Genomic DNA, 15,314 nt, shown 5'->3' on the forward strand with positions numbered 1-15,314 from the left:
ATTCATCATTGAGTATGTGCATGCGTATATATACAGCTCATAAATGATATGGAAATTTAAAAAAAAGGAGAAAAACCTTTCTCGGCGACCTTACGTATCTATTGTAACGCAAAATCAAGGATGCATTCTGTTATCTACCCAGAGTCATGTTATTATTCTTAGACCCTGCTCTAATTGAAATCCAGACGTTGTTTGCATGCGCTTTATTGACGAGCGGAAAAGATGAAAAGATTTGCTTCCGGAAGTTGTAATATATCTTAAAAAGACTAGCTACCGTATTCAAAAATGCATCTACAACGTTGAGGCTTAAAGTTACGCTTCTAAGGAAATAATTTATTTTAAGAGTGAATACACGATTTGCGACATGTAGAACACCACCGCTTAGCGCATCGAGACCTAAGCCCGCCACGTTATCTATATCAACCAAACAAAGCCACTGCCATGCACTGGTTAACAACCGCCACGATTCATGTCAAAAAGGAAGTGCGGATTTAATTTCGCGTCGCGCTATGTACCCTGTGAAAATGATGATGCGTGCTGGAACAAGGCACTTCTCAGGCTTAACTTTTTTTTTTTTTTTTTTTTTTACTGACCAGTTTCTAGCGTTTACGTCCTGTTATGATTTTCTACAACATTTAGCGACCATTCGCTTCAAAATTACGATAAGTAAACAATTCGTTATCTCTAACCAAAAAAGGAGCGAGCTTGCATATCTATTATTTCTACGGTATAGTGGACTTGCTGGATCGGATGTAAACATAATGAAACGTCCTTCGTTCTTTCAGCCGCGTGCGCCGCTGCTACTCAGGCCTGTTCACAAAGAAAACTCATTAATTTAGCCGCAGAGCTAAGCGCACTGCAGCTGCAAACGTGGTTCGGTTACGCCGGGAATTGTTATAGTGCGCTCAAATAACCCTGCACGGATTCAGGCTTAGTTCACTACGCGTTCAGTGCAAAAAAAAAAAAAAAAAAAAAAAAACGGAAGTTTGAGTGTTGAAGTTTTTTCAAGGTTCCTGTATTCCTATTCAGACGATACAAGTTTATAAAAAAATTGTGCCATTACCTTGTCGGGACACTGAATGCGTTTTAATGTAGGACACTATGCTGAAAAAGCTTCAAGGCGAGCACTTGTTCTGGCTGTTGAGACAAACGCCGAGAAATTTCTCCGCAACAAAGCCTCTTTCTCTAACTATTCTAGTGAGCAAATAAAATGTGGAACCCGACTAAATCACGTGCGCTTGACATCTGCGCTCACGCCTAATAGCGCGCGAAGCAATCGCCGTTGGCTTTGTCAAGCGCGCATTTATGGCTACAAGGAAGGTGACTATATCAAAACTAGGAAATCAAATAAAGGGCGCCGTTCTGGTAATATTGTAAGCAATGTCCATCACGGCCATATAGAAGCCAAATACCAGAAACCAACACTGTGACCTCGACGTAATGTAATGTTGAAAAGCCAATGTAATCGCATATTATAGTTAAATAGATATTAGCACTACGCAGCTGCCCGAGGGTCACGAGTGATCGCATTGCAGTGCACTCGGCTACTAATGCGAGAGTGGACGAAGTATGCAGTGCCACATTTGTTTTGGTAAACAAATTTTTGTATACAGCGTAAAATAACCGCTCGTCAACTTAACGAAGAAATGTTAGCAAACTAGAGAATAAAGAGTAATGCGTGCGTATTCCCAGTTTGCCTTGTTATGGAAAGTGTGGCTATCTCCCCCACCTCCAGTCATCTTAACGAGATATCCCTTCCTACGTTTCGATGGAGGAGAAACGAAGAGGCGTCCGTGTGTTCGGCGATGTCAGCGCTGTTGTTATTGTCATTGTGGCTGTAGGGAGAAGGAAAAGAAAATGCACGGGCCTGTTACTGGCTCTGTAGCTGAGCCACCCTCGTGCGGACAAAAGAAAGCAGAGAAGAAAGAAAAAGAAGAGGGAGAGAAAGACGCGCGCCGCAACAGCCGTGGTCCACCACCTAAGCGGTGGCAGTTGCAGTGACGGCCTACAATAGATAAAAAGTTGGTACTAGTGGCGTTGACCTACAGTCCCAGCCCCGTAGGGCCAGGAACGGCCACCCTTCAGCACCTTTAAAGATCCCTAAGTGGTCGACAGTACTCCGAAGCCTTCCACTACGACTCCTCTTTCTCGCTAACCATGATTATAATAATAATAATAATAATCAATCAATCAATCTTTATCAATCAATCTTTATTTAATGTGCGCAGGAACAACCATGTGGTCTTTGTGCTGCAGCACAAATAAAAAAAAAAGAAACAAAAATGAAAAAGCACAAACATGTTTACACACACAAAGAGAACACAAAAAAAGAAATAAATAATACATGAAATGAAACAGACGAAAAGTATCACGGAAAGTAAGCAAACATTGAGTAGCATCACTTATATACACAGTGAGAGAATTTTTTAGCACACCAGGAAATAAAGAAAAAAAAAACGAACGGTAGATAGAAGACAAAAAAAAAACAACAACAAATAACTGACATTGATTATAGTAATATAGAAATATACATGAAATAAACAACCCTTCCAGGCGCAACAAGTGCATGGTACTTAAAACACAGGCTAGAAATACAGAATAATACATTAAAGAAGTAAAATTGAACAAGGGGCAGTAAGATTCGAATATAAAGTTTAAAGTTGAAATATAAGTAAGAAACGGATAAAAAGTAGTTCACGATACAGACAGCATTGAACAGGAGAAAAAGCAAAAAGTGAAGTAAATACAATTTAAGGCTAGAAAGTGGGAGTTTTAAGTGATAAAGTACTATTTAGAATACAACGCTACGAACATCCAATGTAAATGAACAGAGCGAGTTTTGGAAGATGTCAAGGTGAGGACAAAAAGAGTTAAATAACCACTGCATCCTGTCCAGAGGGGAGTGGGAATGAAGGGGAGAAACCTGAAATGGTCTGAATTCCCTCATGCTCTTTCGCGGAACGCGCAGTAGGATGTACTCTAAGAGCTGAGGGCACATAATGTGGCCATGAAGGAGTTTGTACAGAAATATGATATCAAGTCTGATACGACGGCAGTGAAGGGTAGGAAGATTCAGTTGGGCGCTCCTGGTGGAGCGAGAGGGGGAAGTTGCGCAAGGAAAGCGATAATGAAATATCCGTAAAAATTTTTTTTGTACTCTGTCAACCTTGTCCAAGTTCGATTTGCAAGTGCCATTCCAAACAACCGACGCATACTCCAAGACCGGCAGGCATATGGACAGGTACAGTTTTAGGAACGGAAGTGGAGTATGGAACTGTCTCGAAAGTCTGCAAACGAATCCGAGTGTGCGCATAGCCCGCTGAGCAATGCGGTTAGTGTGAGAGGAGAAGCTGAGGGTGCGGTCAAAAAGTACACCAAGGTCATTAATTTCATCAACCCTATCCAACAGCACGGAATTCACAGAATAATGGTAGAGAAAGCTATGTGTTTTACGAGTAAATGACACAACCCTAGTTTTGGAAGAATTGAGGGTAAGTCGATTCATCGCACACCAATCAGAAAAAGCAGATATGTCCGATTGCAACAACACGCAATCTTGAAAAGAATGTATTACCTTGAATATTTTTATATCATCAGCATAAAGAAGAAACGAGGAGTTCTTTATCGCCGCGGAAACATCATTAATAAAAACGGAGAAGAGAAGCGGGCCTAGTACTGAACCTTGAGGAACTCCACTCGTTGCAGGGTAAACGAAAGAAGTCTGTCCATTGACACTGACAAAGCAGAAGCGATCAAGGAGATAGTTGCGTAGGAGGGCTACGAGTGAGACTTCAACGCCAGAGAGTAGAAGTTTTTCAAGAAGTAGCGAGTGAGTAATACGTCGAAAGCTTTGCTCATATCACAGTACACAGTGTCAACCTGACCCCTCTGAAGGACTGCTGCAGAGGCATACGTCATAAACGTGACAAGGTTGGTAGAAGTAGAGCGGCCCGACATGAAGCCATGTTGATTCGGTACTATGATATGTTTGAGATGGAAGGAAAGTACGCTGTGCAAAGCTAATTCGAACAGCTTAGAGGTTGCACATAGAAGAGAAATCGGACGATAATTGGAAACATCAGATTTGTTTCCAGACTTGAAGACAGGAAACACGCGTGCCATTTTCCACACGCGAGGAAAGGCAGCATTTTTTAAACAGTTATTAAATATGGCAGTCAGTACTGGTACGAAGATATAACTGAAGGCTTTTATTATGGCAGCTGGAATGCCATCAGGTCCAGGAGACAAAGATGGTCTCAGACGCTTAAGACTCTCAGTTATCAACTCCTCGTCAAAGAGAATGGAATTAGGTAGTGCACCAGATGGGAGGCAAACGGAATCACAATGTGGATGTTTGTAAACGGAGGAAAAATGTTGTGCAAAACTGTCGGCAACATCCCGAATTTCCGAACCCTGAGAGTCAACTAAGCTGATACTTAAATCTGATTTAATGGAACGCTTGCGAACGTAACGCCAGAACTGACTAGGACGATTTGAGGCATTCCTCTCTAAAGACTCAAGATAGGAGTCGTAGTCCCGCTTGTATAAGCGTTTGCAAAGAGAACGCACACGGCGAAACTCATCTGCCCAATTGTGAAACCCAGGGCGTTTCGCTTTACGATGGGCCCGTTCCTTGAGCTTTAACGCCGTTATTAGTTCCCTTGAAAACCAGGAAGGGAACTTCCTACGCGTAGTAGTATACAAAGGTATGTACCGACGCATACCATCAAGAACTATTTCTGTAAAGCGACTGACTTGTCTATCTGAATCATTAATGTCATTTAAAAGGGACCAGTCGACGGAAGAGAAGAAATTGAAAAGGCCGACATAATCACCACGTGCATACGCGAAACGGGGCGAATTCCCCACCCGATCTGAATTAGTAGAAGGTGAGGCAGAGAGAGCAGTAGTAACTAGAAGCGGAGGGTGAAATTTGTCACAGCGAGTCAGCGGTATGTCTGAACTCGAGACTCGAACACTTTCAAAATTCGATAGACAGATGTCAAGAATATTACCGCAACAGTTTGCAATGAAATTGTGTTGCTGCAAAGAGTTAAAGGCTATAAAATCAAGTAGAGCGTTACACTTACTTAATATGTAATGATTGTTGTGAGAAGAAATAAGTGAGTTCCAATAATAATAATAATAATAATAATAATAATAATAATAATAATAATAATAATAATAATAATAATAATAATAATAATGTTTATTGCCACTTTGTAGATGATACAATATGGTTCAGGCCCGTCATAAGCCAACAAGAGGCTTGAGGGATAGGCCCGGCAGTTACGGCCAAGACTGCAAAAAAGGCAGTAGATATAGCAACGCTTCTCGCTATACCCAAGCGAGAGCAAAAAAAAAAAGAAAGAAAAAAACGTGGAACAAACAGGTTAACAGCATGAGTATTGAGAAATTCAACTCTAAACCCAGAGTAGACGTCAATATAAAAATAAATGAATTAACCAATATATTTTTAAGCATAAACTTCACTGTGACAAAAGAATACAAATATCAACAAAGGGCTTTCAGATGCATCTTTAGGCTACGCATAGAAGTTACCGCAAATATTTCATCCGGTAACTCATTAAAGATTTCAGGTACATAAGCACAGCGCCTTGCTTTCCCGTATCTAGTTACACTCCGTGGTATATAATAACGTAATGTTTTCCTTAACTTCCGTTCAGGTGTATTAATAATTAAAAAGTCAGAATTCCAAAAATGCCGGTGAACAACGGTCTGCACAAAAAGAGAATGAAATGACGGAAGGCCTAGGAACTGAAAGACGTCCGTGCCGGATGGTATGTGACAATTGTATGCAATGCTCTTCAACATGTTTTTTAATATACTATCAATACGGCAATGCCAGCGTGAAGGACATGGCCCAAATGTAGTTATGCCGTATCTGAGAACACTGCACATAATAATAATAATAATAATAATAATAATAATAATAATAATAATAATAATAATAATAATAATAATAATAATAATAATAATAATAATAATTATTATTATTATTATTATTATTATTATTATTATTATTATTATTATTATTATTATTATTATTATTATTATTATTATTATTATTATATTATTATTATTATTATTATTATTATTATTATTATTATTATTATTATTATTATTATTATTATTATTATTATTATTATGTGCAGTGTTCTCAGATACGGCATAACTACATTTGGGCCATGTCCTTCACGCTGGCATTGCCGTATTGATAGTATATTAAAAAACATGTTGAAGAGCATTGCATACAATTGTCACATACCATCCGGCACGGACGTCTTTCAGTTCCTAGGCCTTCCGTCATTTCATTCTCTTTTTGTGCAGACCGTTGTTCACCGGCATTTTTGGAATTCTGACTTTTTAATTATTAATACACCTGAATGGAAGTTAAGGAAAACATTACGTTATTATATACCACGGAGTGTAACTAGATTGTAACTAGAGTGTAAGTGTTTTTTTCCTTTTTTTTTTTTTTTTTCAAGATGGCGCCCAGTAAGGACGCATGTGCGCTGTGCTCCCGCCCGTTTTTTGGCAAGCAGCAGTTTTTACGATGTGCCGACTGTGCGAAACGTGTTCACACGAAGTGCGTCACCTGGGCGGATGACGAGCTGCAACTTCTGAAGTCCGGCTCTCGGCCATTCTTGTGTAATTTGTGTGCGTCGTCGTCGTCTGACGGTGTTAGTCTTAGCGACGGTGGTGCTAGAGTCCCTGGTGCCCCGCTCCTGCCCAGCCACCCGACCGGTTTTCCCCCTTCAGCCGCGACCGGCGAACATGGCGGTGAGTTTGCCTCGCTACGGGCTCTCCTCCTCGACGCGCTTGAGGGAATCTCTTTTCTGAGCGATGAGGTTGCCCAGCTACGGGAAGAGAACGAGCGCCTTCGTGTAGAGATCTCGCGGGCTTTCGTACAACAAGCCGAGGTTATCGCCTCTTTACGTGCCGATGTTCGCGGCCTACGCCAGGAGCTTGTGCGGTGCGCTGCTTCGCAGTGTGAGCGTCCTCTCGTCGAGCGTCCTCTCGTTGTCTCCGTGGGCAATCCTACCCGTGAGGAGCAGCCATCTGTGGACTACTCCGCCGCTCTTCATCGAGGGATGACTCCTGGAGATATTCCCTGTTCATCTTCTGCCTCTGCTCCTCGCCGTGCGGTTGACTTACCCAGTGAGATGAAGAAGCACCGAAGTCGAGCCATTACTGGCGCATCGAGCTCATCTGTCCTGAACGTTGCCATTTACCAAAATAAGCGTCCGAAGACTATTTTCGTCTCTAAACTCAGTCCCGATACTACATCGGTAGACCTTACCAACCATCTAAAATCAGTGAATATTACTCCCATTTCCTGCCGGCAGCTGAAAACAAGGTACGACTCCTACTCGTCCTTCCATATTGAAGTTGATGAAGAATCCTACAGTAAGCTTGTTGAGCCTTCGATGTGGCCGATGGGTTGCATATACAAGGACTTTCGTGGGAAGCTTTACGACGATATGCTTCATCCCTCTGAACTGACGCAAAATTGCAGTGGCCCCTAATTTGGATATCTATTATCAAAACGCCCGAGGTCTTCGGACTAAGGGATCAGAATTTTTTTCTAGCGTCTTGTCCTCTTGTTATACCGCTGTTGTGGTTACCGAAACCTGGCTGTCAAGTGATATTCCTTCCAATGATTTCTTTCCAAATAATTACTCTGTTTTTCGTAGCGACCGCCCTGAAACAGGTCCCAAATCAAGAGGAGGTGGAGTGCTCATTGCTATTGACAGTTTTGTGAAGTGTGTTCGACGTTCCGATCTGGAAACTGTTGAAGAATGTGTGTGGCTCGAGCTCACTTTAAATCGACATGAAAAACTTTTACTTGCAGCTTTCTACATTCCTCCGAATCTACCTCCTTCAGCCTATGATGATGTTCTGCTCTCAATCGAACATGTTATAACCCGTCATAGCAAACACAAACTTCTTATTTTAGGTGATTTTAATACTCCTGGTATCAACTGGAACTCACTTATTTCTTCTCACAACAATCATTACATATTAAGTAAGTGTAACGCTCTACTTGATTTCATAGCCTTTAACTCTTTGCAGCAACACAATTTCATTGAAAACTGTTGCGGTAATATTCTTGACATCTGTCTATCGAATTTTGAAAGTGTTCGAGTCTCGAGTTCGGACATACCGCTGACTCGCTGTGACAAATTTCACCCTCCGCTTCTAGTTACTACTGCTGTCTCTGCCTCACCTTCTACTAACTCAGATCGGGTGGGGAATTCGCCCCGTTTCGCGTATGCACGTGGTGATTATGTCGGTCTTTTCAATTTCTTCTCTTCCGTCGACTGGTCCCTTTTAAATGACATTAATGATTCAGATGGACAAGTCAGTCGCTTTACAGAAATAGTTCTTGATGGTATGCGTCGGTACATACCTTTGCATACTCCTACGCGTAGGAAGTTCCCTTCCTGGTTTTCAAGGGAACTAATAACGGCGTTAAAGCTCAAGGAACGGGCCCATCGTAAAGCGAAACGCCCTGGGTTTCACAATTGGGCAGATGAGTTTCGCCGTGTGCGTTCTCTTTGCAAACGCTTATACAAGCGGGACTACGACTCCTATCTTGAGTCTTTAGAGAGGTATGCCTCAAATCGTCCTAGTCAGTTCTGGCGTTACGTTGGCAAGCGTTCCATTAAATCAGATTTAAGTATCAGCTTAGTTGACTCTCAGGGTTCGGAAATTCGGGATGTTGCCGACAGTTTTGCACAACATTTTTCCTCCGTTTACAAACATCCACATTGTGATTCCGTTTGCCTCCCATCTGGTGCACTATCTAATTCCATTCTCTTTGACGAGGAGTTGATAACTGAGAGTCTTAAGCGTCTGAGACCATCTTTGTCTCCTGGACCTGATGGCATTCCAGCTGCCATAATAAAAGCCTTCAGTTATATCTTCGTACCAGTACTGACTGCCATATTTAATAACTGTTTAAAAAATGCTGCCTTTCCTCGCGTGTGGAAAATGGCACGCGTGTTTCCTGTCTTCAAGTCTGGAAACAAAACTGATGTTTCCAATTATCGTCCGATTTCTCTTCTATGTGCAACCTCTAAGCTTTTCGAATTAGCTTTGCACAGCGTACTTTCCTTCCATCTCAAACATATCATAGTACCGAATCAACATGGCTTCATGTCGGGTCGCTCTACTTCCACCAACCTAGTCACGTTTATGACGTATGCCTCTGCAGCAGTCCTTCAGAGGGGTCAGGTTGACACTGTGTACTGTGATATGAGCAAAGCTTTCGACGTTGTTACTCACTCACTACTTCTTGAAAAACTTCTACTCTCTGGCGTTGAAGTCTCTCTCGTAGCCCTCCTACGCAACTATCTCCTTGATCGCTTCTGCTTTGTCAGTGTCAATGGACAGACTTCTTTCGTTTACCCTGCAACGAGTGGAGTTCCTCAAGGTTCAGTACTAGGCCCGCTTCTCTTCTCCGTTTTTATTAATGATGTTTCCTCGGCGATAAAGAACTCCTCGTTTCTTCTTTATGCTGATGATATAAAAATATTCAAGGTAATACATTCTTTTCAAGATTGCGTGTTGTTGCAATCGGACATATCTGCTTTTTCTGATTGGTGTGCGATGAATCGACTTACCCTCAATTCTTCCAAAACTAGGGTTGTGTCCTTTACTCGTAAAACACATAGCTTTCTCTACCATTATTCTGTCAATTCTGTGCTGTTGGATAGGGTTGATGAAATTAATGACCTTGGTGTACTTTTTGACCGCACCCTCAGCTTCTCCTCTCACACTAAACGCATTGCTCAGCGGGCTATGCGCACACTCGGATTCGTTTGCAGACTTTCGAGAGAGTTCCATACTCCACTTCCGTTCCTAAAACTGTACCTGTCCATATGCCTCCCGGTCTTGGAGTATGCGTCGGTTGTTTGGAATGGCACTTGCAAATCGAACTTGGACAAGGTTGACAGAGTACAAAAAAAATTTTTACGGATATTTCATTATCGCTTTCCTTTCGCAACTTCCCCCTCTCGCTCCACCAGGAGCGCCCAACTGAATCTTCCTTCCCTTCACTGCCGTCGTATCAGACTTGATATCATATTTCTGTACAAACTCCTTCATGGCCACATTATGTGCCCTCAGCTCTTAGAGTACATCCTACTGCGCGTTCCGCGAAAGAGCATGAGGGAATTCAGACCATTTCAGGTTTCTCCTCTTCATTCCCACTCCCCTCTGGACAGGATGCAGTGGTTATTTAACTCTTTTTGTCCTCACCTTGACATCTTCCAAAACTCGCTCTGTTCATTTACATTGGATGTTCGTAGCGTTGTATTCTAAATAGTACTTTATCACATATAACTCCCACTTTCTAGCCTTAAATTGTATTTACTTCACTTTTTGCTTTTTCTCCTGTTCAATGCTGTCTGTATCTTGAACTACTTTTTATCCGTTTCTTGCTTATATTTCAACTTTAAACTTCATATTCGAATCTTACTGTCCCTTGTTCAATTTTACTTCTTTATTGTATTATTCTGTATTTCTAGCCTGTGTTTTAAGTACCATGCACTTGTTGCGCCTGGAATGGTTGTTTATTTTATGTATATTTCTATATTACTATAATCAATGTCAGTTATCTGTTTTTTTTTTTTCTCTTCTACCTACCGTTCTTTTTTTTTTCTTTATTTCCTGGTGTGCTAAAAAATTCTCTCACTGTGTATATAAGTGATGATACTCGTTGTTTGCTTAATTTCCGTGATACTTTTCGTCTCAGTTTCATTTCATGTATTATTTATTTCTTTTTTTTGTGTTCTCTCTGTGTGTGTAAACATGTTTGTGCTTTTTCATTTTTTTTTTTTGTGCTGCAGCACAAAGACCACATGGTTGTTCCTGCGCACATTAAATAAAGATTGATTGATTGATTGATTGATTGATTATTATTATTATTATTATTATTATTATTATTATTATTATTATTATTATTATTATTATTATTATTATTATTATTATTATTATTATTATTATTATTATTATTATTATTATTATTATTATTATTATTATTATTCCTTCCTCTTCGGATTCCCGCATTTCCACCAATCAGGTAACTCGAGGTCGGGGAGATAGCGACACCTTCAATAACACCAGCTCGAAATACAGGTTTTCGTAAAGCACGAAGATATAACCGCTGTTTAAATTCCCGCACTAAATTGACAACCTGAAAAAGTTACTTTTTTACGCAGTCCTCAGTGCTGGTTTTTGTCATCGTAAGCGCCGAATATCAAGCGAATCATAAAATTCGAAGCAAATAGCAAGCGAAGCCCAGCCTTAAAGCACAATAAAGGACATATATTTGCTAAAGCATGACCAATACTAGCAGCGCTGCGGCTGAATCCTGGTTCTTAAATTCTAAACGCAACAATTATGTCTGCTCCTCTAGTATCAAGAGGGTGTGCATAGCTTACGACAGTGCCGTTGACGGACCAGCTCAACCGAACCAAGATGGCGACCGGAAGCTGAGACCGCGTTATTGCCAGACCACCAAGTAGTTTCGCATACCGTGCTATAATAGCTTCAGTATGCTTTTCTCCTGGCATTCAGGACACCACGTATCTCAAGTTTCTTGTCACAACAAAAGTTATTTTGCTTGTTCTCTGCAAACGGTAAGGCGCTGCAATCTTAAGTACCAAAATGAAACGCTATGAAGTGTTGGGAGATCCTTGAATGATGACTAAAATCAATAAGCCCGCCCACAATCAAGAAAAATAATTAAATGAGAATGATCAAGGCTAATGCTATTTGCGTCTAGCAGCACGGACGCATTGCATTTCCACAAAGAGTGAAGGCTTTGTAGAAAATTACGAAATGATGAACAGCTGTCACACTGTATAATATTACCTCTCATAGCCTTTGCCTTAATCTATGAGCGATTTGAATCTGAAGGTCCAGTGCCATTCAGCTCTATGGAAACACCTGTGACATTTCCTTGGAAATTGCAATGTTTAGTCTATACTTCTCTGACAGATTTTACATCATCACTGAGCTCATGAAAAAAAGCAAGCCATACCGGTGACAAGTGTCAGTGACGCCGCAAAGGTGGAGATGGCTCCGATGCTTTGCTGCAACAGAAACATGTTTTGTACGCGACAATTTCTTTCGGCTGCTATTTCTGATAGTCTGGATACAAAAATATATGATAGCGGTAATAACAAATAGAAAATAAATACCAAATACTTGACTACCGTCTCGTTTCAAGCCCAGTCTCGCATATAATAAAAATGAATATTAGAATGGCAGGCCAGTGAGGCCATCCGAAGGGCTACTCGTGTGTTGCAATGGACGAGCGAATATTGCTCTTTTTACTGACAAAATATCCTATATTTAAGGACCCAGGAATTAACACATCCTGATATTGCAGCAAGGGACGTACACTAACTATAGTTTGGTTCTGAGCACTACCTAAATTATTTGAGATGAAAATATTTAAAGAAAAAAGGAAATCACATTCAATGCATGTAAAGATTTTGATAATGCTTATATTTTTGCCTGTGCTTCTATTTCCAATCTATTCCGTACATGTCGCAGAAAACATAAGTTGAGAAGGACAACACAAACCAAACTATTGTTGCTTCTTTCACGTTTAACTGCGTCCCGTCGCATGCTCTCTGCTAAAAGATATGCTTTGCTAGGCGGAGCTTGTTAGAGCATTCAAATGTCTCCCCTTCATTTATTTCCAACAAACTGCTTGGGCTTAATCAATTTTACGTAAACACGTCTGTAAGCAACTTAAAAGTCTTTAAGTGCACGAAATGACCTTTTGTTTTTGTTTTTTCGCAAAATATATTGGTTTGAAAGACTATACTTAGAGCTCCAAATTTAATAAAAATGTACCTCCCCTGCCGTAGTATCAAGGTGCGTCAAATGCTGGGTCATTAAGCTAGTTAGAAGGCAATGAAACCTATATGTGCAGTGGAAACAAGTTGCGCTGTAAGATTTTCAACATGATCACACAAACTAGAAAAGTAACCACGCAATTTTCGTGCAGGTTTAAGAGGCACACGTCATGAATCTGAAGTGTTTTTTTTCTTAACTTTCAAATCTACATTTCCTCGGGGGGAAATAGAATGTGGCAAAGATAAATTCAAGTTTATGGAATGTAGGCTCATGAAGAGGGTGACACTATAATCAGTAAATTGACTGCACAAATAGGAATACCGTCTTATAAATCGAGTGCACATGCTGGTGATTTATATTTATTGCACCGACAAGACAAAAACGTGCTCCTTCACATACCGAGAGAAATATGTAGATCACACATGCAGTCAACGAAATGGTAGCGTTAAACCGCAGGCGGATGTACTGCAAAGAAAGAATCGAAACAATGAAACAGCAGATCTTACACCAAAGAGAAAAGCCAGCATTCAGCTATTGACGGCTGAGAAACAAGCCTAACCCACAATACGTCACCAAACACAATGCCGCATTGCAATGATTGGAAACCTTGAAATGCATTGAATAATGCGACTGAAATTGTACAATGCGCGAAAAAAAAGAGAAAACAATATCAGGACCACTCGGCTGATATTACTGAGGTGCATTTTTGGAGGACCCAATTTTTAGGTTCTGTGTGTATGGAGTAATAGAAAGCAGACCCATCTACATCACACCGTTACGCGAGAATTGGATAACTGCGAACTGAGCATTCTTTTTTCGACATACTGTTAAGTTAGCTATTTCGCAAGTCTCTTTCAGCGTGCCATACAGTATTAATGTAGCTCGGCAGATCACCTTAAGAGCCTTGAGAACATTCCATGTTAGGAGCGAATGAGCGAAGTTTGTTAACATTTCATGCCACTGAGTTTCAACGCAAATGGGCTGATAGGCATTTGGGGACCTACTTGAATATGATATCACGCTTCGAAGCGCAATTTAAAGTTGTAGTGCAACCGAGTTTAATTATTCTCTGTGGAGTGCTTGTTCTGAGTTTCTGAAATGATCTCAGAATGCTGTTTGATAATCCTACACTGGACTAGAACTGGTGTTAGAACTGAGACTTTACAATTTACCCTACTTCGAATGCAACACGGTCACCATATTGTAGGCAGAAGTGAGGAATAGCAATGACTGGGTTGGTGGCCGAGCTGGGTGAAACTGCTTGCCAGTGCTATCTCGTGAGGCGTGGTTGATGCAAAGGTGCTCAGCGCGCCTTTCCTAATTGGCTGATTTGCTGGCCTGTTAGCAAAGAATTTTCGAGAGAAAAGGGGCAAAGTGCCGCTTATTATACGGCGAAAACCTGTCTCAGAAAACTAGCTAGCAAACAGCGAAAGTCTTTTTCCGTAAATAAAAAACTGACGGGGCAGTCTTGAGTACAACCTTATTAGAATATTCTGTATACGATTCTGTGTGAATTTCTTCACTGCCAGTATGGAGCAAATATCTCCTTTATAGAGCATCGGCAAATTCATTTTGAGCAATCCGCAGACCTTTCATTGGTGGATGGACGGAAGACAACTTTTATCGTCCACCTTAAATAGAGGCCCCTTAATCCCCATCACTGGCACGCAGGCCTGGGATGGGGGCTGGAGCCTCCGCGACTAAAGGCTAACAAAGAGATTTTGTCTCTTCGAGGCCTCCGCCCCCAGGCGGACGGCTTGTTGCTTCCGAGCGGGATCTTCGCTCCGCAACAGGGCTTCCCACCTCTCTCTGCTATTGATATTTTCCTCGACTCCAGGAGAGTCGACGCATTCCTATATAATGTGGTCCAGAGTACCCCTCTCCCCACATGCTTTACAAAGATCATTTTTCTGTTCCCCTGGTAATACGTGAAAGGCCAATACTGGGTTAACGAAATTTCCAGCTTGCAGTCGCCGTCATGCGGTCGCCTCTCATTACTTAGTGTCTTATCCGGTGGTGGCAGAAGTTTCCTGTTTAATCTGTAATTCTCAGCGATTTCACATTATGTTCGCTCGCGTTCATCTAGGTTCTGGCAATCCGGCTGTTCTACGGTTAGCCGGAAATAGATAGCTCGTGCTAACTCGTGTGCCGATTCGCTGCCAGGAACCGACGCGTGCGCTGGGGTCCATATTAGGCTGACTTTGAGAGTCAGCTCTTTTCCGGCCAGGATCCTCGTCGCTTCCGGTGAGATTCTGCCTTTCATGAAATTCATGAAATAAAATTGACTCGCGCAGTCTGCGATTTCCTTAGGCGTAGTTGTTAGGCCCGGGTCTACTGTGCTATGAATGTGCGGTATCAACACCCAGTCATGGTCGCCGCTTTTCTGTGGAGGCAAAAACCAGGCGTCCATGTGC

The 15,314-nt window shown here is 41.4% G+C and overlaps 1 protein-coding gene across 1 annotated transcript in view; it reads right to left on the reverse strand.

Moving 5' to 3' along the window:
- LOC146209682 (sodium-coupled monocarboxylate transporter 2-like) overlaps positions 1-15,314 on the reverse strand; it is a 157,193-nt gene that overhangs the window by 129,279 nt on the left and 12,600 nt on the right. Inside the window, exons 2-3 of the mRNA XM_084603016.1 lie at positions 13,300-13,365; positions 12,074-12,125 (exon numbers count right to left, since the gene is read on the reverse strand). Coding sequence (XP_084459142.1) covers positions 12,074-12,125; positions 13,300-13,365 — 118 coding nt within the window. The remainder of the gene's footprint in view (positions 1-12,073; positions 12,126-13,299; positions 13,366-15,314) is intronic.

This window comes from Amblyomma maculatum, chromosome 1 (assembly GCF_055883805.1).
Source record: "Amblyomma maculatum isolate TAMU_Amacu chromosome 1, ASM5588380v1, whole genome shotgun sequence".
Classification (NCBI taxonomy): Eukaryota; Metazoa; Arthropoda; class Arachnida; order Ixodida; family Ixodidae; genus Amblyomma; species Amblyomma maculatum.